At 44.8% G+C, this 22,491-nt stretch overlaps 1 protein-coding gene across 5 annotated transcripts in view; it reads right to left on the bottom strand.

Moving 5' to 3' along the window:
- Positions 1-22,491, bottom strand: part of GRIA3 (glutamate ionotropic receptor AMPA type subunit 3) — a 148,815-nt gene that overhangs the window by 7,743 nt on the left and 118,581 nt on the right. For 4 of the 5 annotated variants that reach the window (XR_001864883.1, XM_008640482.2, XM_017743149.1 and 1 more), the window contains 2 exons: positions 14,375-14,622; positions 13,702-13,816 (listed from right to left, as the gene is read on the bottom strand). Coding sequence is in view for 4 of the 5 variants with exons in the window: in XM_008640482.2 (XP_008638704.2) it covers positions 13,702-13,816; positions 14,375-14,622 (363 nt within the window). In the remaining variant the exon portion in view is untranslated. The remainder of the gene's footprint in view (positions 1-13,701; positions 13,817-14,374; positions 14,623-22,491) is intronic. The other variant, XM_017743151.1, reaches the window with a different exon arrangement.

Here is a 22,491-nt window from a genome sequence, read left to right as displayed (position 1 = left end):
CCCCCAGATGAACATGCTACAAGCAGCCATGCATACCTGCAATGCCAGGCAGTGAAAGCTCAGTGCCTTTACCTTCCCCTTACAAGCCCCAGCAGAGAGCAGGGTGAATTATTACTCAGAGAACACTACTCTAATTTTAAATTTCATTTAAAAACTATCCAATTTGGAGAGATTTTATGCAATACATCTCTCTGCTTTGAAAAGCATTGTGCAGCTGAGAATACACAAACAATAGGAAGAAGGTTATAAACACCTTTCCTCCTACCTGCATATTTTATTGTGCAAATTTTCCCCTCCCCCCAGTCCTATTCTGAACACTATTTTTAATTTGCCTGCCTTTGTAAACCCCATACGGAGTACTGAGAATTTGCATAACATCCAATACATTATAGATTAGCTTTCACAACATTATACAGTATTGGGAAATGAGAAGGCTGAATATGCTAATTAGGGTGCTTTATTTTTTTTAAGCCAAGATTGCAGCTAATTGAGCACACGCAACTGCCAAAAAAAAAAAAAAGACAAAGTAGTAAACTAAAATTATCTTAACTAAACAGATGGGAATTTGCCTAACCTGGGGTTTTCATTATAATTTGTCACAGCCCTGTTTGCCAGGTGAGGTACCACATTCCCTCAGCCTGAGTAGCAGAGAGGTGATTTGGTACATCCATCTGTCCTAGCATGAGGAGCTGAGTGGGATGGGCAGACAGGTGCCAAGGAGTCACTCCTTGCTTCAGGCCCACCCAGGCTTTGCTGGTGGAGCTGTCACCATGCCAAGGTGCTCTGGTGCTGGGGCTGTCCCCATCCTGCCTGGCACGGGGGCTGAGCAGGTGGCTGGTACCAGAGGGTGAGGTCGTGTATGGAGGGATCAGGGGAGGCAAGTCAGACATGAAAGAGTAGCTGATGCCTGTCCCTCCCTGCCTTGGCCTGTCCTGTCCCCCCACCTCCAGATGACCTGGAGATTTGCCTGAGCAAGATCCCAGCCTCCCTTGGCTCAGCTACTTTGCTAGGCAGGGCACTGGGAGGAACATCTTGTACCTGAGCGAGGACACCCTCTCAACATGCAAGAAAAGGCACCAATTTGTGAAGCACAAAATGCACCTTGTTTCTTCAAAGTCCTAAGGAACAACTTTGCCTGCTTCCAGGAAATAAATCCCAAAACCTCCTAATGCATGAGCTGCTTCCTTCACAGCAGGATTTGAGCAACTTTATGGTGAGAGAAGGCATGATGCCTCTGGAAGCCCTGGTCCAGCACTTCATGAATGCAGTATGAGCTGGTGCGGGATAGACTCCTCAACTCCCAAATTCCCAAGATAAGTAGATATATTGGAAAGTGAGCCTGGCTGCTGAGATTTTCCAATTGCTCATCTCTGAGTAGCTGTCTAGCCTGGTTCAATTTAACAGTCAGAGTCAGTCATGGCTTTGGCTGAGATCCTGATGGAAGTGCGGAGAACCATGTCTGGATCCTGGCATTTTTCACTGAGTGCTCAGCAGTGCCCATGGAACATGAATCCTCTGTGTCACCCCTCAGCTCACACCCAGCCAGTCCCAATGGTGTCCCTTGGGCAGTGCCAGTCCCAGAGCTGTGCCTGTGCCAGCCAGTCCAAAGCCACCAAGTTGCAAAGTGTTCTGTTGGTTGTTGTAGAGGGAATTGAAGGGTTCTTCTAGGAGTGATGGCTGCTGGGTCTAGGAAGGGGATTTTTCGTAGCTTGGCCTGGCACTGCTTGTCTGAGAGAGGATTTTAAAAATTGCCTGAGAGGCAGAGGAATGGAGACACTAAATGACTTGTCTGGGTCCTATGGGAAGGCTGTGTCACCAGCCACCTACTTCTTTCACTGTCCAGCTCAGAAGATAATTTCCTCATTTTCTGGGGCTCTGTCTCAAAAGACTTCCATTTCCTTGTCTTTTTCTTGGGATAATTTTGTGCTTTCCAGATGGTTTTTAAAATCATGTTGCTGTTGTTTGGCTGTATGGGATATCCTGTAAAGTCCTCAGCCCTTTCTTAGCTGGATTCCACTGTTTTTCCATGCTTTAATTTATGATGGGATTCTTTTTCATCTCCCCTATGTGATTTCCAGACCTCTCTGTTAGTTTGGTTGCTTTGATAAAAGTAAAATGTTCAGAAGTTTGAGAGCTTGTGTTCTCTTGTTGTGCTCTGTATGCCAAGAAAACGAGGTGAGGCCATTTGGACTGGGATGTTAGCATTTTTGGATGCCACAGGATGGTATTCTTGTCCAGACAGTTGCAGTGGTTTTTTTCCTTCCCATAACTGAGGGATTTTGTTGTTTCCTTGCTTTTGCTTTTCATCCAATATATCTGAATCATCCAGGCATAAACCTGTGAGTTTGGTTCTCTTGGGCAGCTCTACCAAACCCTGCTAAGATTTTTTCTACAAATGACTGGAAGACTTGAGTTTAGAGAAACAATACCAGGAGCCTCATATGGGATAGTACCACCCTGAGAGGCAAATTAAACCATCTGCTACTGTAAGATCAGTGCCCACCTATTTTATAGGCTTTACAGAGGCTGCCACAAACATGATCTTATACCTTGACAGAAGTGGGTTTTATTGGTGTTTCAGCTGTTTGATTTCTCTGCCACCCTATTAGGAGACTCCGTTCAGGTGCTGGCAGCATAACCTTCCCCATTTCAGCCATCAGCTACTGCTAGAACACAAGCTGTGCCAGTCTTTTTCCAAATTTATTATGGCACCATCCCAAAGGGAACCTCCTCTTCCTTTTGCTGTGTGGCCCTGGGGCCTCTTCCCTGCTGCACTTCAGCCTGTCTGGGTGCAAGACACCAACCACGGAAGCCCTTCGCACCCTTTGTTGCTGGTGGTCCCAGATGACAGGATGATACTGATGGAGTGAACTGATTTTTGAAAAACAAAATCATTAAAATCTCACCCCTGAGCTGGGTCCCCAAAGCTTCAGTTTCAATTTAAAAACTTGGGCCACCTCTCCCTCAAATTCAGGAATTGCTACAGCACTTTTTCATGCAGGTTGATCCTGTACAAAATATGGCATTGTTTCCAAGATGAGTATGTTCACCATGCAGATGCTCCTTCTCAGAAGATGGAGCTGCTACATGCTCTTTGCAGAGCATTTATCACATTTATATTGCAGTATTACCTGTCTTCCATTCATGCAATTAATACGGAAAAGAGGGAACACAATGACTCAGAAGCCATTTGTTCTCTCCTCCTCTCTTTCAGACAGCCTTACCTGTCTGAGCGATTTTTTGCCTTGCCTCCTCTTACCAAAGCCCCAGTTTCAGGTTAGTTGCAGTAAATTTTATCTCCATTGAGAAAACTGGTGGTGTTACAGTATTTCTTTCTGGCCAGAACAAGCTTGAAGTAGAAGACAAGTAAATTAATCATTCAAGAAGTAGATCTTTATTAGTCCCAGAAGTGGGAAGGTAGAACTTGTGACCCTCTCAAATTATAAATCATAACAGGTTTTTAGTGCTTGATTAATGACCTTTTAGGTTACTTGTCATGATTTCACCAGCACCTATTTAAAGAAGATAACCCCAAACCAGATGTTCCACCTACTGCCATCACTGACTTCTACCAGACACATGCCCAGCAGGCTGCAGTCCCACATGTGACTGCAAAAGCAGGCCAGGCTGCTCCTTTTGGCAGTTGGGTTCCAGTTACAGGCCATCATGTTTGTGTGCTAGTGCAGCAAACAGGACCCTTTCCTGAACAAACTTGGACTGCAGTGAAGAGTCTGAGCAGTTTCTTGGAAAAGTGCTGTTAATTTATGAAAAGAACATTGCGATCTTGCCAGGAAAGGGCCATTTTCCAGGAAAGATGCCAGTGCCTTTGTAGCCAGTGTTTGGGTTGGTCGTCACAAGTCGCAGCAGGCGATACAAGGAGCTGGTGACCACTAGAGTTGAGAATTGGGAACAGAAGTCACTTTAGGACTTGAACATCTCACCCAATAATCTATAGGCTTTTTTCAGCTCTGTCTAACTGGTGTTCAAGTGGCATGAAGTCTCAGCAACGCTGTAGTTATGTTTATTACTTGCAATCCATAAAGATTTAAGTGATGATTGCAACAGCTTTGGATAATTCACATCCCATTCAATGCTCTAATGGATGTAATATAAATGTTATATCCGAACCCAATCACTGCCAAGGAGAGTGAATGAACTCGGCAGACAGCACACTGTTCCTTCAAACCAGATGAACCATTGCTCAGAATTCATTTAGAATTTTTAGACGCAATCTTTCAGAAAAGCAAGCTGCAAACTAAAGGTGTAACAAGCACGGCTCTTCAAAGCACCAACTAAAGGGCTTCCTTGGGGCGGCACAGGATGGGGAGGGCAGTGCATGGGCTGCACTGAATCTCCCAGGCAGTGGGACTGCCCATGGGCTGCTCTGGCACCTCTCACTACCTGGGTTTTACAGTTGCAAGTGTTCCTTCTCCCACCATCAGCTGGTTCCTGATTTTCTGTGGAGTGGTGTACAGGGTACGGTGTGGCATTTTCACAGCAGTGTTGCTTGCAGCATCTTGAGAGTCCAAATGTAGCTTTTTTGGGGGTAGAGGGTAAAAAAATCACCCATGAACTTGAAGGAAGATCAGCATTGAGAGCTCTTCTCTGGTCCTTAAAATATCCTTTCTTCACTTGTGCCTGGGGCTGAGGCTCAGGATAGCGGAGCACAAGCTACAGCAGACCTGATCAGCACTTCAGCCAGGGAGGGATGCCCAGCTGGCTCAGGAGATGTCAAACACTGGGAAAGAACTCCAACCACTGCAGCTTCACTGCTCATGAGTGGTCCCTGCACAGGAGAGCTCCACAGGCCTCTGCAGTGCTACTTGGCCAGGATATCCATGTCCCCAGCAGCAACGGAGAGGGACGTGGGTGATCTCACCCAGCAATAGAGAGTTCATTTAGAGGTGAAGCTAAGAAATTTAAGGCCAGTGGCAGCGGGGATCCTTCTCACAAAGGCAGATGGATGCTGGCTCCAAACATACAGCAAATATGGTCACCAGGAGAATTGTCCTTTGCTAACAGCCCTGTGTACTTAACGCTGCATCTACCACAGTGCGCAATCCTGTGTGGTCACCAACAGGCCCCTGTTCATTTTTCCCAGCAGTACAACAGCAGACAACAAATTCCTCTGGTTGGAGAAGTGTTGTGGAAATGCAGGCACACATCACTTGGGATGTAGCACTTACAGCAAGGCTGTTCGTGACTCCCTGCACCTTGGTACTGGCCCTTTGGGTGCACAGGAGAACGCGAAATCACAGTGCCAAAGACAACCCTGGCCTTCAGCTGTGTCACACTGCATGGCATAGAACAGTTGTAAATCTGGTCTAGTATCTAGCTAGGCCAGATATATTGCTGATTTGTGCCATCAAAGCAACAGAAAGCCACAGAAGGCTTCTGGCAAATCTGTCCTTCCTAAGAGTGCAAATTGTCTCTCCTAATGAAGTGTGACATCCTGCCTCTGCACGAGAATGCTGCCCTGGCCAAGCCCCATGGTCAGAGCAAGGGCTCGACCTCCACAAATGGCTCATCACCCTCCTGTCCAAATCTCAGTGATGTGAAGGAGGCGAGAGTCCATGGTGGTACCAGGTCTTGGTTAGTACATTATAAAGTGGTTTTTTACTTGTTTTATTATTATTTTTAAAAAACCTTGTTTTATAATTAAATAATCCCTGTTGGTTTTGCCTAATCCTTTTAGTTTAGGAATCTGACATATTTAGAGCACTCTCACTTCTACGGCAAGAAATGTTTTCCTTTGTTCCTTATGACCAGAGCTGTCCTTGCTGGCTGGAACATCCCTGGGATTGCTGACATCAGCACAACCCAACCAAAACCGTTATAACATCAAAGAGTTCAGATGTTCAACACTTGGGTTTCTAAAATCCACCTCACAGTGTCAGAGAAAGGCAAGTGGAATAAGGTGTAAGCATTTTCTAAATCCAAAATGCTTCCTAAAATCCTCTTGGGTAAAACTACTGAAAACACTGTTCCTGCTGGTGTCACTGGCTGATCTCCACTAACCTCAGGGGAAGCAGAGAGGGCAGCTTGCTGTAGACATGTGGGACAAATCAGGTTTACCAAGCTCCAAGAGGCAAATACCTGAAGAGTATAGAGATTACAGAATAACAGAATATTCTGAGCTGGAAGGGACCCACAAGGACCATTGATTCCAGCTCTTAAGTGAAAGGCCCATAAAGGGATTGAACCCTCAACCTTGGTGCTATCAGCACCCTGCTCTGACAACTGAACTACTCTCAGTGTGACCCTGAACAATGGCACTACTGCCTGGCACTGCATCTAGCCAAGCAGAGAAATCCCTCACTGCCACACATCACACTGAACCACCAGCCTTACCCCACCCTGCTGGCAGAAGGAGGGGAGGTGATGCTGAATGGGGCCTCCAGTCCTGTTGACTGAAGCTGAGGGGGCCCAAAGGCAAGTGGCCACTGCTGCATCCCTGAGCCAGCCAGCACAGGTACACAACTGTGCAGGGACTGAGAAAGGCAGAAATCAAGCCCAGGCTCTCTGCTTAATTTGACAGGATACCATAAAAAAATCTCACTAACAACCATCTTGGTATCATTAAAATATAAAGATAGAAACAATCTAGAAAGATACACCAAATCCAGCACTACTCTCTAAAGGGCATCGCTTGAGGTTAAAGACCCATCTAAATCAAATAAGGCACTTTATTCCCCCAAGCGGTATAAATCCCAGCCTGATCTGTAACTATTGAATGGACTTTTTGTCAGATCTTGTTACTGAGATAACTTCTGAATAGATGCAAAACCTGTGGGTGAATGCATTGTCCAAGGGCTCTGCTCTTGCTCAGATCAGATCCATCTGCCTGTTGCAATTTACGAATTTAGCAACATTTCTGTGCCATGACTTCATGTTTTGCAACACACCCACACGTGAGGGATGGGGAAGACTTTGTTTGGAAATGGGCTTGTTATAAAAACCCACTATGTTTGTTTAAAGACTACAGTTCCCTGGTACCACAAGCAGGAGTGAAGAGCCCTGAAAATACGGGCATAAACCCATATGGTCAATCCCTGTTCCTTCTTGTCAATCACTGTTTCCTACCTTCTGTCTCAAAAAGTGAGCTTTGGTATTCCACACTGAACATTTAATATTCAAGGAAAAAAATGCAAAAAGCACCAGGCGTTTCTTCTTTAAGTAATGAGCCCTTGGTTGCTCTTTGCTACCATTTCAGACCCACACCACTTTTTCCCTGTCCTGCGTTACCAGCAGTTGCACATCTCCAAGATTTAACATTTGAGGCATTGAAATGCTTTATGGGTGGGCAGAGGAAGGGATAAAAGTGAAAGCCATGTAGTTTGAAAAGACAAAGAGCTTGCAAAATTAGAAAATTAAAACTCAGCACTTCAAGCCCTATATATCCCCAAACCACCGAAGAAATATGCTGCATGTTGATGGCTGGGGTAGTGCTTGGAGGCAGAGCAATAAATCCCCTGGCAGAGGATGTTGTTTTTCCTCAACAGCAGAGCCAGAAGCAGTTCCCTTTGCTCAAGGCCCCAGGGCCCTGAGTGCTGGTGAAGAGCATCCTGGGGCTGCAGCTCCCTGGCTGACAGGGGATGGGTTTAGTTCCTACTGAGCACTCAGTGACTGCAATAGCTCTCCATAACAGAACTTTGTTATAGTCTCCATTATTGGGCAGGAGTAACCTGCCATTACAGTTTGGAGCATCCAGTGTATCCTTGAAGAATCTGAAGCGTTTTTCCTTTGGTCACCAGGTATACATTTTAAATTAGGGTGTTTGAATGAGCATATGATGTCATTGCAACATCTATACACACTCTGTGCACACCTCTACAGAGCCAGATGTGTTACCAGCTGAGGCTGCAAGTTCCTCTGCCCTTTGCAGAGTTTGCAGCCTGTGTTTGGCAGCAGCAGCTGTCTCAATGAAAGTATATTTACATGTTTCATAAATGTAGCTCAAACAAATTAAACTCTGTACTAACAGGATTATAATTTAATAGAACTGCCAAGTGCTAATGCAATAATACATGCCAATTGGATTAGGAAGTACAAGCAATAACAAGTCAGTGTGCTCATTCACAGCAGTACCTGACACGTGAGGTATGGATATGGTGAGAGGGTGGCAGGAAGAGCAAAGGAGGGCAGGTGCCCAACATCACACTCAAACCTACATCATCTGAAAGAGCGGCATGGACCTTTCCTGTTATTGCTTGGGTCCTTTCTAACCTGGATGGGTACGAGCAAGAGACTCAACTTACCTTGCATGCCGGCTATCCCCTCACCTTCTCCTTCTCTTGTCTCTAGACACATCCATTTTCCCCCTTGTCTTTATTTTCCTCTTGAAATGGCTTCTTCTGTGACTCCTGCTCTTGGCTCCTCAGCAGGCTGCAGGTAGGTGCTGCTTAGTCCAAAGGCTACACAAGACATTCAAAGAACAGCTACATCGTGTGTACAAAAGCTAGAGGCGTTCAGCCCACAGTTACAGTGCCGGCGAGCACAGAGAATTCCACAGAACAGCACAAGTGCCTGTGTCCATGTGGGCACATTGCTGAAACATTAGAGCCACTTTGAAGAAGGGCATTTACTTTTCCCTTTGTATGGTAAATGACAGCAGTTACTCTTGAAGAGAAACAACCAAGCCCAGACCCCCAGGGAGATGTTCAAAGGAAGGGCCCTGCTCCTGCTGCTGGGAGCTCCACTTTCAGCTGCTGGTTTTCCTTTTTTCCTTTCCCAGTACCACAGAGCCTTCTGCCTTGACTTTCCCCATACTGATACTTACAGTGCAGGATAAATGACTCATGCAAGCAATCTATGGAAATTAACTGTTAAGCACCACAAATATTACCAAAAGGAGTGCGCAATTAACAAGTCTTTCTTTAAGATTTCTTGTGGCCATAAAGGCATGACATGGTGTCCCTGCACAAGCCCTACGTCTGTCACAATTAATGCTGCACAAACAGGTCTCCTTGCACAGTCAGGTCTTGAGTTGGCTTCAGCAAGGCAGCAAAGCCAGTCTCCATGATGCTAAAGGTTATACTGGCAAAACTAAACAGTTCCCAATTCTTGGACACCACCGGTTCAGGCTCCACCAACTCCTTCCCAGCACAGGCAACCTACTCTATTCAAATTATTGTACTGAGTCTCCCAGTTCCATTTCCAGGAAAATACCCTCAACAATCTGCACAACAGCACTGTCATTTCTGCAAACCAGAGCAGGCTTTCTGCCCTTCCTGGCAGTGCTCTAAGTGAGATGCTCCAATGAACTCCTAGAGCATTAAGACTTCATCACTGGCACAAAACATACACAGTATTATTTCCTAATATGCTATAAAGTAATAGCTGTCAATTAAACTGATATTCTGGTGTCTTCCTTTTAAAGCATTATTTTGCTTTGTCACTAATTTGCACAATACAATAATTTCATAATACTTTCCCAACTCCGAGCATGAATTAACTCTGTGTTACTGTCACTGGCTCTGATCAGTCATTTTATCTTTTTCCAGCTCATAACCCAGGCCTATAGAATGGATGACAAGGAAATTCATGCTGATGAACATAATTTCAAACAAATTGCTCAAATAAATCATGCTGCATCTTTTTAAGATAGCCATTTCTCCAAATGTTCTCTTTTATGCACGACACGTTTGGCAGTGGTGCTCTTTAGGCATCAGGTATCATCTAAAATAAAGCATAACAGATTTCTTCTAAAAATATGCCACTTAAAAAAATTATGCTGCAAATGCTAACGGCTGTGCTGAAAATGTATCAAAGCAAAGCAGCACACAGACATGGGGGAACAGATCCCATCTGCTACTGGCCACACAGCTCCAAAGGGCTTGGGAATGGGATATTGTATGGAGCACAGCTCTGAGGGCAGAACTCAACTATCACACTGGAAAAGTAATTCTATGATTTAAAAAAAAGTGGAAAATGAAATAATATTACATTGCAGGTCATTTCTCTGATGTACTCCAAAAGAGGTATCAGCCTAAAAAAGAATACATTAAAGAAATTAAGTCAAATCATTAGCAAGGAATCTTGGCATGTGAAGTTGGTGAGAAGCTGCATTCAAACATTCTCCTTCCATGTTAGTTGTCATTAAATGTTATCGTGAAGGTTTAAGAATACAAGAAATCTATCAACTGCAGAACTATAGAAATTTATCTTAGCAGAAAATTGTTCTTACGCAACTGAATAATTAGTTTCACTTAAGTCACTCAGCCTGTGACCGCTGTCTACATCCCCTTTTGTCTAATTCTTGTTAAATTCCTATTCAGCCATCACTCAGCTCCAAGATTATAGGATTGTATAATAAACAAAATAATTAGTTTCCAGATTTGTAATACACTGCAACTTATTTCCTGTAATATGTTTTTTTTTACAACTGCTATTTTGTATTCTCTCACGATTGAGAACTCAGCTTGCAGGTATAAGAGCATTTGAAGGGAGGATAATTTTGCCATGAAACTAAATTCATGCTCAGTTAGGAGGACTAAGTGAACAAGTTTTGATGCATGTGCCAGAACGTCTGCACCAGCCAAGTCAGCCCACATGTATTGACATGCATCCCAGAAAAATTACATATGGGTGGAGCATGTTCCCCTTCAGACTCGTTAAATAAGGACCACTACCGAAATGGGGTAATTCCCTTTGCCAAGGCAGTACCAACAGCTAAGGCACTACAGAGCACACTGGCACCCTCTGCTCCACACCAGCACTGGCACAGACTGGTAGCACCGAAAACACAACACATCAGCTGAGGCCTTTAAAACAAGCTCATTAAAATGGCACAATCTCTTTAGTCTTGAATTACAAGTGAACCCCAGGAGCACAGAATGCCCACAGGCCTAACCTTACACTCTCTGTAAACCAACAGATTCAAAACCCACAGAAAGCCAAGTGAATACCCTTTCTTTTTCCTGCTGCAAGACTCAAAATTAATCCTTGTGAAAATGGAAGTCACTGTTTAATTTTCCAGTGGCAATGAAGATCCGGTAACAAGAGATGAACTCACAACTCAGAATTATTCCTCTCCAAGCACAGGCACACCACATGCGAGACCGGAGGGAGGACGAGCACGGCGGAGGTGACCGGGTCCTTTGCAGTACAGTGATGGGCACTGGCACAAGCAAACAGGCTCATACTTACCTCTGGCTTTCAGTGTGAGCTAAAATATCAGAGTCACAGAGGAATTTAGCTGGCACCACCAGTCTGACATGACTCACACCTACACACAACCCATTGGCAGGAGGTAGGAGGAGGCTGATTGCGGACTTGGGGCAGTGATTTCCCAAGCCTGGGTCTCTACTGGGGTAGCTGAGAGAGGAGTCTGTCAGCTCAGCCAGTAGAGAGAGCTGCCCCGAGTGAGCAATGGTAGCCATGAGATGGGGGGCAAGGTCTGCTATCCCCACTTCAGGCGGCTTCACCACCCCATCCTGATTCCTCCGGTTGCTGCCTCCTTTAAGGTAAAACGGAAAAAAATACCAGTTTTGAAGTGACTCCTCTGAATGCTCTACAAATGAAGCTGTGTTCAGATGAACAATTAACTGGAGAGATGGGATGAAATGACGAGGGCAACTTCTGGTGGAAGGACAGGGAGGAGAGAGTGGCCAGCGAGACTCTTGGAGCTGTAGTGCACAGAGGGCAGCACCAGAGCTCATCTTTCCCCAGAGGGCAGCGGGGCTCCTGATGGGCTGGGGCAGGGCCTGGCCTGGCCTGGCCAGCGATGGGGGTATGCTGGGAAGGCACTGCCCGTCTGCTGCGACGCCACACTGCAACCTGCAGTACTCAGCGCCTACAGAACTACCTCAAAGGAAAAGCTACTTTGTAACAAAAAAGCCCTTTGATTTATCACCTCTAGAAACGGCCACTAACCCCTTCCCCGCCTCCCTCAGCTTAGTCTTCTCTGGGAGGTCTTCTACACCCCATGTTCTCCTCTCTGGGGACTTCCGGAGCTGAGCTGTGCCCCAAGAGCTGATGACTATAGCTTAAACAAGTTCTTCACCACAGCATGTTACAACAAACTGCAGAAAGACATCACTTTGAACTAAACCAGCAAAACACACATTATTGTGTTTGCACCCCTTCCCACTTCTCTGGGTACCAACTCATCACAGCATCCCAGACTCCACTCCCTCAACACTGCCTGACAAATAGACAGCATTCCTCTTTGTAAAACATCTTCCAGTACAAGCAAAAATAGAAGGATGGCCCTGCCCTAATTATGACCATTTAAAAAGCCCTCTTTAGTTTCCTTAGGGCTGTAAGTGTTATTGGCTGGGTTTAATTCAATGAACTTGAAGTGATGAAGTTCATTGAAGCTGGTTTGTATGAAGAGTTTTCTTTCAGGAAGGCAGCATTAGACAATGAGCTGCCGGATCCCAGGAGGATATTAAACTTTTAATATACGGGCAAGTATGACATATAAAAATGTTCTGTGAAGGATAAGCAGCAGAGCTAAAAAGCATAAAAAAGCTTGTGCTCATCTCCAGGCCGCTGCTGAGCACTGCAGACCTCCAGCTATTGAATCAACCCAAATTTGAGAGCTATTCCTTCCTTTAATATTACACAGCGGCTTTGCTAACAGCAGACATGACGAGCTGAGCAATTTCCTATGTAGCCAACTGTATGCAACTCTTATTAATAGAATGCAGCAGTCATTGCAGTAATTGTCCGAAACTGCAGTTTACTGTTATTATTGATTTTGGACCAAATCTGAAGCATTTTTATAGGAGAAATTAGGAGTTATTGTTCCCTAAAGAACTGGTTTTACTAGATGTAGGAGAGTGTCACTACAAAAATGAATTTCAGTACTTTTCAGTGTAACAGTGTCATTTAAATTAATTTTCTTGGTAATTCCTGCACCCAAGGTGACCAACAGTACCCAGCCAACTCTAGCTACAGCTTATCCTCACTGGGTTAAAGATTGCAGAAACTGCCAGTCCTACAGGGCAAAGTTGGCAAGAGGAAAGCACACTGGCTAACTTTTGCCAGCGCATGAGCTCATTGAAGCAACTTTGTGAAGGTACACTACAGGCTCCCTGGAAGGCTGGGAGGAGCCTCAGCTCAGCAGAAGGCAGTGATAAGGTTACCACAGGAGCCAGATTTGAGTCCCTATCTGTACCAAGGTCATGTCAAACACAGATACAGGGCTCCTGCATAGGAGAGTGCAGAAGACTGGTCAGTGCTGTACAAAAGGTGATATTTGAATACTCCAGGCAAAATTTCCAAAACCTCCCCAAAAGGGCAAAGGAAGCAGGAGTCCTTTCACCTCCAGGTCTGTGCTGGCACAGCTGGTCCTGGCAAAAAAAAGCCTCATAAACCCCACTCTGTATCGCAGCTAAACCATGGATGAGACCAAAGCCTTGCCCTCAGGGGCTGGGATGGCGGCCAGAGGTGATCATTGGTTTCTTGACAGTTACCTCACTGATTTACTCTGCGAAGGTCCCACCAACACTGGACTTTCTATCTGTTAGTTAAATAAGGTTTCCATGCTCGAACAAACCTGTTGATGATATTAAATAAGACCATTTCTTTGAAAGAGCTACTGAGTAAGAAAATTGCTTTTTTTTTCCCACCACAATTAGTGAAATAGTTTTCATCTGCTTTCTTTTTTGAGGTTTTTTTTCTTGAGAAGCAAAATAACAGCCTTGCCGATTACTCTTTGCTAAGGTACCCGATTGTGGTGACATTGAGGCTGACCTTGGAGTCACCTCCCCCGCTGCCGCACTCTCCTTTGTCGTACCACCATTTGTTTTTCAATTTGTCCAAGAGGCCTTGCTCATTCAGTTTTAATACTGCCAGGTTAACAGCATTTCTTGAAACGATAAAACATAACTTGTAAGAAAAAATGCACAAATGCTTAGGAAATCGTAACGTATAAAAAAAGGAGCACAAGAGGACAAATTGGCTAAAATTTCACAGAACGTGGAGCTATCAAAATGTCTGTACAGCAAATACAGGGTTAAATATTGGAAGGTGGCATGGAGGATAACATTTGCTCAAAACTGAAGTGTGCGGGATGGGGAAACCGTCTTTGAGAAAAAAAGTAACAAGAACACCACATCATGCAGTTAACATTCGTCACATATGGCAGGTTAACTTGGCTTTTACCATTTAAATTGAAAAAGCCATTGAACTGTAAAATTAAAACAGCAACAAACAATCAGAGAGAACAACACGAAGAGAACACAAAAAAATGGATGCATTAAATAAATGAAACCATAATTTACCGTCTTATTTAACTCCATGGAATATTGAAGATTTTAAACTTTTAAGTTACCTCAAAATCCACAAGAAAGAAAATGACAACACAATACATCAGGGTAGGTGGAATACTATAACAACATGGATATTGTTATATTATTCCACCCACCTTAATGCTGAGCCTTTGGGGGTTGCTACACCATAGCCCTTGGAATCCAGGTTGCCTCCAACTTTCATGGTGTCGCAGGGCTTGCGCTGCTCGATGTACTCGTTCATCGTGGACTCCAGCAGGAAGGCAAACTTCCCCTTGGACTTCCGCACTCTCGCCACCCCATCCGCCGTCGTCTTGGTGAACACTGAGGGCTCGGCCGACTTCATATATGACCACATTTTCTCATAGACAGCTATTTTTGACCTCTGGGAGAGACGAAAGGAGGGAAATGAAGAGTCATGTCGGCAAGACTGAGCTCCTTGGGCTTAGCTGGCTTAGAGGTACAATGACACCCTGTTTAAGGCTAACAGATAAAAAAAGTCAAGGTAGCTTGGAGAGAGATACATTGCCCCCTGATCAAAGACCAAACCACAAAATATTTGGGGAGGGAGAAGCATACCTCAGACATTTATTCTACTGATTGCTGGCAGCCTTGGAATGAGCAACGGTGTGTGCCCATCCCAGCCTTGGCTTCTGCTCTGTGCTGGGTTTATCCACCCGTGTGCTGCTCTGCTACTGAGCCAGAGGGATGATGGGAAATCCCAGCTCATCCATCATGGCCAACAGAGGCAAAAGTAGCCTCTCCTCTTCGCACAAACCCTCAGCATTGTTTTTTACACTAACTGCAGCCAGGAAGGGCTGACATTTGCTTATTACAAGTTTTCAGAAAGGCAGGAGTGTGTTTTTCACAGTGGCGATGGCAGGTCTATGATACAGGAGACCATGACATTCTAGTGGCTGCCAACAGAGATGCTCAAACAAGGGATACAAATAGTAACTACAAAACCTTTTGTGAATCAATCGTCAAATATTCAAAATTTGGTTTCCCATTTTCCTAAAAGACAGCAAATACAAATATTAGCAATAAGCTGAAAAAATCACTGGTTAACTGCCTGCCAACCCTCTATATTTTTTCCTGATTTCCCTGTTTTGAGACTGAGCAAACCCTAACAGCCTCTAGCTCAGCATACAAGCTTTGTAGACCTGGAAATGTTGAGAAATGTGTTACTTCCCCTTCTCCCTCTTCCCCAGCAATAACATTTAAGCCACCCTCAGATCTCAAAGCCACCTCCAGACTCTCAAGATTTTGTTTCCTGGACTACCGGTTAAACTTTCCTGCTTCATCAACAGAAGGCAGTAATGCCAACTGCATTTCTCTGAAGTCTAGAAATCCCAAGGATTTATATAAGACTTTCAGTCCAAGTTGTGGGTACCTCAAATTTATGCCTCCTACTCCTTGCCAGTTCCTTGTCCACAGCTTTCCTTGCAGAATAGGAATGAGGCAGGCAGTAGCTAAATCTAGTTCAAATTTAGCAAACTTGTGGTGGAAGACTGCTAATGCCCATCAGCTTGATGATCGAGACATGTTTCCTCCTCATTCAGGACAATTTAATGCATTTTGAATAATGTAATGCTTAATAACCAGCCTCCAAACACTTCACAGGGAGTAAGCCCTGCCTGCACTGCTCCTCAGATTAACATGCTCAGCTGGTGTTGCTACGGTGAATAGAGAGGAGCATGGAGGGCAGGATTTTATTTTAATTATCCTTCCTGATGAACTGAAAAACAACTGAAAATGCAAGCCAATTAAAATCAGCCCAACTGACAACAGGAAATCAGAGAGACAATAATACATCCCAGTTACAAGAGGAGCTGGCTGGTTGGTGGGTGTGAAAAACAAGCCAGAGAGAGCATCTCCTGGCTAAAGAGGGGCTGTATGGCTTTGTTTGCCCAGCACCAGGACAAAGAGGGATGTAAGTGGGGCCTGAAATGGTCCTTACACAGTTGAAAGAAGAAATCTGGATTTTCCTGACCTTCCCCTGCAACAGCAAACACCGGATAGCCTGAGATGAGGATGGTGGCTCTGAAACTGAGTGGGGAGTGCAGCAGCTCAGCTCCTGGCAGGGAGTGCTGAGCCTCAGCTGACTGCAGGACCATGGATCCTGCCCAAGAAGGGAATCTCACTGGGGCTCAGGGCCAGGCACCCATGGGCTGGCAGCCAGAACACCCTGATAGCCACTTTATCACTGCCTGCTCGAGGGGCCTTCTCCAAGCACGCTGAGCTGGCGCTCCTGCTTTTCCAACAACCCACTTAATCCATGTAGGCATTTCCACATCTCCTGCCCTTCTGGGAGCTGCCCAGGGCACTGCATGGCTCCCAGGCACCTGCCAGAGGGGCTGCAGGGATTCCAGGGATACCAGAAGTGTCCCACGGTGGTGGCTGTCTCAGTGGCTGCTACCACCCCTGTGCCCTGGGGGCAGCAGAGCAGCTGTGCACCTGTGCAGGTGGCAGTGCAGGCAGTGTCCCAGGCACTGCCCATGGCCAGCCTGCCAGCCCTTCTTGTGCAGCTCCCCCGGGCAGAAAGGGAACATAGAACAGCCTGGTCAGCCAACACAGAGACTGCAGGAGCAGCGGCAATCCTGGCATGTTTTAGTTTCAAGGTTCTCTTCCTTACAACCTTCATCATCTTTTAACATAAATAATACAAACACACCTGGCAAATTTATATTTGCAAATAGGCATCTAAGGGACAAAAGGAAGGTGGAAAACCATCTTCATGCTTTATACCTCTCAGTAACCTGAAGTTGTGAGCCTTCCGAATTGTGCATGCACTACATATGCTTTCACTTGTTTTCCTCTGCAGAGTGTGCCTTTAATTACCCAGATAAACCAGAATTTCTATTCCTTTCAATCTTTTAACTCACACCTGAATACCTGTCAGTAATAAATTCTTTCCTACTCTTTCCAGCTGGCCTGACTACCTGAAAGCAATGGCCAGTATATCTGTGCATTGTTAATAATCACAGTTATGTGATGCGTGCCAACAGCATGCTCAGGGCTGCACGTGGTCCAAACAAAGCCCATTCCCTGCTCCAAGGGCAAAGGGTGAATATTACCATTCATGCTTCAGAAAATCAAATTCTACAACTGAAAACCTGATCTCCTTTCAACTTCAAAAAATGGCCTAAGCTTTATAGTCTGTTACCTTCATTTAATGCTTCTGGATGATGTAGTTAAAAATCAGTTCCTATTTCTATATGGTCATTGCCCATCTCTTCTTCTGCCAAGTGGGATTTTCATAATATCTTGTTATTATCGAATCAACTAAATAAGAATAGCAGTCTGATCTAGTAGAAGTAGACAAAAATTCAAGCTAGAAATGAACAAAGCATGTATTGACTGGGAAGGGTTAACATAAAATGCATTAGGTACGTGTTGGTTTTGGAGCACAGTCTGGCTGAGTACCCCAGGGGTCCTGAGAGAGAGGACCAGGGGTGTGACGGCCACTGAGTCCTGCTTGGTTAGTGCTGCTTTTTGCAGCCATTCACCTAAATTCATTTTAAGGTGAAAGTAATTACTTATGATGAGGCTTCTTGGAGAAAGGGACTGCCACCAGACGAGCTGTGATACCGGCACACACGCTCAGCAACGCTCAAGGGTGTTTTTTGCTCCTGCAGCCATATTTTAAACCTGCTCAATGCCATGAAACAACCAGTTGATTCAAGCTGGTCAAAGATGCAACGGGATGAAATGACAGATGGTATTTTTAGTAGGTATTTTCCTTTTTTTCCAATTTTCCAATTGCCTCAACAAAACCCAACCACCCCAGAAGCCCCTGAAAGACTTTCGGAAAAGAAAAATGTCTTTTCTTTCTAACTATAAAGCTCCGAATTCTGTGTTGAAAGAACATTCTTACCCATCTGTCCCTCTCTGCAGACATTCACACTGCTTCTCTCAGCCCCCCCCAGGAGTCTGACACCCATAAGAGGGGCCAGACCAGAAGCAACCACAGAGAAAGGATTTACACTCCAAAATAAGGCAAGGTCTGACAGATGTGCACTCTTGCTAGAGTTCAGTGGCAGTAAAACATTTTCCATGTCAATAAAGTGTTACTTTTAAAGACATACTTAGGGAAAAAAAACCTTAAAAGCAAAGATTTAAGCTAATTCAAAGCCCGTAACTGCAGTAACTCCCTATGCTCTGCAACTCCTATTTCTTTGATATTGCTTTCCAGAAGTCTGCCACATGCATTTCCTCGGGATTTCAAGGGGATATTATTATAATTTTTTTCTTAACAGCAACATTTTCAGTGTTTCATCTAGGCCCTGAGACACATGAAAGCGTCTTTTCATTATTGCAGCCTTACTGCAGATATAAATAGAACTGGCCTTTGCTTTGTCAATAATGCTGGCTTTTTTTTTTCCTTCATTTGGATATGTTTATGCAAAAGTATGCTTTTGAGCCGCAAACACCACAGCCAAGGGTGCAGGCAGCTCCCTTCTGTGTCAGCAGAGCCAGCAGCTCTCGTGCCAAGGACTCACTTCACTTGGCCTGTTACCAATCGGCACCTAAATACACGTTGCTTCTGGGTAGCAACACATTCATTTGAAAAGAAGATGCCAATTCCATCAGTCCACAATTTTAACACTGTCTTTCGTTGTAATTCTCCTAGTTTTGATATGTGATTGGCTCCAGCAGTGAAATAAAAAATCAGCCAGAGTGTGCAGTAGCATCCAAAAGCGTGGCCAGTCAGGGCTGGGTGAGTGATACAGGCATGGGAAGGAGGCAAGCTTGCCTCTCAGTTGCAGCTATTTCTTCAATCCATCCAACAACCAAAAAATCCAGCAACTACAAATGTGGCTCCAGCTGAGCCAGACTAGGTGCCTTGGTTTCACTTTTGCACATCCCAAATCACCTAGCAAACCCCAGCACATCTTGGACAATTCCTTGACACTGGTTAAATTTAGCTCTAAAATATGAAGCCTTCTCCCAGTGATCGAATTCCCTTCCCCCTCTGCAGACATCTGTCTCACACTTCTGCTAGAAGTGACACTGTGTCACCTCCTCCACTACTGAGTAGGGGTGAAGCTGTTGTGTTTGAAGGAAGCAACATTTCTCCTCTGTAGCTGAAGTATGTTACAGGGATGTCCTTTACCTATTTTAGAAAGTTTAGCTTTTCCTCCCACCTCCTCCACAACCTGCAGGTCTTCTTCAAAATGCCTCCTTGTGCACCCCATTGGGATATTTTATAAAAAATTACTAAAATGGTTCTTAACTTCTTATGACAGGCACAAGGAAGTGATTTCCCAGCAGTCAAGCTCATATTGTTCTCTTATAGGTGAGGGTTGTTGATCATCCAGTCACAAGCCAATTTTACCCAAATAAATTTTATTTTTAAAATCCATAAGATATTCTCTGTTTTATACTTTAAAAATTTTTAGATTATATTGATGTTAATTTTTTTACCTCTGCCTTCAAAACTAAGAGTGATAAACAAAGTGTAGCAAAATAAAAAAGCATGTGGAGCATCCTGAGCACAGCACACACATAAAGATGGGCAGTTACATCAATAAAGGTCCTAAAGCAGCAGACTTAACACTCTCCTCTGCTGCACCGGCCCTATGACTACATTATAGCTCCTTTACAAGGGAGATTTAAAGCCCTTAAGTCAGACAGATGCTGCTGATACAAAACACAAAGGTCCATACTAAAATCAGTGCAGGTATTTAATCTGAATAATAATGCTGCCTTTATACAGACGCACACCTCACTTTGTATAGATGGACACCTCACTGGAATGAACTTGGGCAGTTAAGTGTGAACTGTAGCTTCATTATCATCACTCATTGCTTTTCTTCCACGTGTGCAATTAGCTCTTCTGCAGCAGCTAATGAATCCAGGAGCTTATGAACCATTAAAAAGCAAGTTACTAAACAGGAATGAAAAAACTGCCAAGAGACTGCCTTGGTACCGCTGCTGCTGCCTGGCTTGGGCCCCACTGAGATCCACTGGGTTTAGGCAGTTGCTTGCTTGAACTTCTAATATGGCAAATTGCAATGGAGTGACACCACTGTGTTACTTGTTTGGATATGGCTTTGATTTGATGCCTTTCCACTCCCTCCCAAGCCTGATGTTGAATCACCCCTGGCACAGCTGCCTCTGGAGGGGAGTAAGGACACTGGTGGGAGCCCCCAGCCCAATTCCAGTCCTGGAGCACATGGAGGCTAGCCTAATGATGATGCTACATAAGAACATGATAAATATCATTAGTAAGGTCCCTCTGCCTGAGATTTCCAAGCTCTTTATTGAGAAGGTAAAAATAGGTCTCATGAAGGCCAGAGGGCACCATTAGTCCCCTTTCCCCAGTGAGGGCATGAAAGCAGAGATGTCATTTACTGAAGGTCATAGGGCAGAGTCTAATAGATCAATGTCACAGCTTTTAGCCACAGATAACTTGTGATGCCAGCAATTTACTTACCTATATGGACAGAAAAATCAATCCCATCATTACATGAACCTCTTGCTTTTATTACATTCTCGGCAGAAGAAAGTAGGGCAGGGCATTTCTCTTCTAGCAAGGCCAACCCCCAAGTCTACCAAATCCTACCCATGGTTTATGAATTTGTGGAATGCCACAGAAGAGCAAGGTTCAAGCACGCACATGTAAACTAGTCTGTATATTTGTAGGAACACAAATCTTTGAGAGGGTATGCACACGTAAAAAAATGGTGACTAATAATATTTTGCAGCCAAGCATGTGATGGGAGACATTGTCATGTTGGTTTCTTGCTCAAATGATTACTTATCCTTTAGAAATGGCATTTTTCTTTCCCACTTGGGGCAAATGAAGCCCAGAGAGTGGAAGGATCAGGCCCACAAACCCCTGGGCTGCTGCTTTTCTCAAGAATCCTCTATGTCAACATGAAGACAACCCCTCCATGGGGCTGAGAGATGGGGAGTCCAGCAAGGGGCTGGTGGAGGTGGTGATGGTGGAGAAGAACAGTCCACAGCAGCGCTGTCCACCCAAAGAGCTGGGGAAACAGCCTAATAAAACCCCTCCAGGCTTCAGCATCATTAATTTTTCCACACCTGACATACACAGTGGCCCGATTACAAAAGAAAGTGTCTTACAGAAATAATACAATATTGTAGGAGTTGTGTTTTGAGACTTTCTCCCTGTGTATCATGGTCCTTTTGAAAGTGTGACCTTTGGCATCAGGTGGACGATGTGCTGTAGCTGCTTTAACAGGCACCTTTTCTGCAGCGAGCTCTGCTCACACAAATAGACAAGCAGAGAGTCGCTCCGGCTGCAACCAGACGTCGCTGACATGTCAGTAACAGTCTGAGCAGCAGAATGTAAATCAAGATTTTAAGACGTCCTTTCCTGGCACAACACTGAACTTCAGACTATATTCATCTCCTTGCTTTATTGCTGCCATCCATTCCTCCTTGTTGCAATGCTGATTGGGAAATTAAAATGAAAGTCTTTACCAGAGACAAGCTGCCTTTGTAAATCCTCTGTGACTCAGGGACAGAGCCAGCGCTCGGGCAGCGCTCACCCTGAGGAAGCAGTGCCAGGGGGGGTTGACAGGGGCTGGGTGGCACATGCCAGGGATCTGGACAGCTGTGCTGGGAGAGCCTGTCTGTCTGTCTGTCTGCCTGGGGAGCAGGAGCAGCACACACTTGAGCTGGCTGGAGGGAGGCTTACGTCAGCCTTCAGGCTAAGGGGCATCTTTCCAGCAGTGACATATTCAGCAGAGTTATCTTGTCTGGGCAACTGAGCAGCACAACCAGCCCTGCTCTGGATTTGGCCTGTAATAAATTAACAGAGAATGGCATTTCCAGCACATGATCTGAACACTGTCAGGTCTAATGAGTTTTCAGCTCCAGACAGAAAAGGCCAATATACAGGCAATGATGGAGAAATCCCAGCAGACTGCAAGAGGGGATGTTTCATATTCACATCATTAGAGTTTCTAAACCTTCATGTATTTTCTAATTATGCAAAAGTAACAGTAGCAGTGCTGTGAGTAATTTATCAGCACCCATGTATTTTAAATGAATCCCTAATAAGCATGTACTAATGTGACACAGCAGCATTACATAAAGTAGGAGAGACTTGAAAAACCAGGGTCCTCGCTGTCTTGAGCAATGTCATTATCATTATCATAGAGCTGCTCTCCAAAAAGTAGAGCATTCAAACAGCAAGTGATTTTCCCCCCAGGCACTCTCTGCTTTGCCTCTGTGGTACAGACACAGTTACAGCATTAACCCACTGTGAGCTGCTGTGCTC

Source organism: Corvus brachyrhynchos, unplaced genomic scaffold (genome assembly GCF_000691975.1).
Source record: "Corvus brachyrhynchos isolate BGI_N302 unplaced genomic scaffold, ASM69197v1 scaffold398, whole genome shotgun sequence".
NCBI classification, from domain to species: domain Eukaryota; kingdom Metazoa; phylum Chordata; class Aves; order Passeriformes; family Corvidae; genus Corvus; species Corvus brachyrhynchos.
This window is presented reverse-complemented; position numbering and strand designations above follow the sequence as displayed.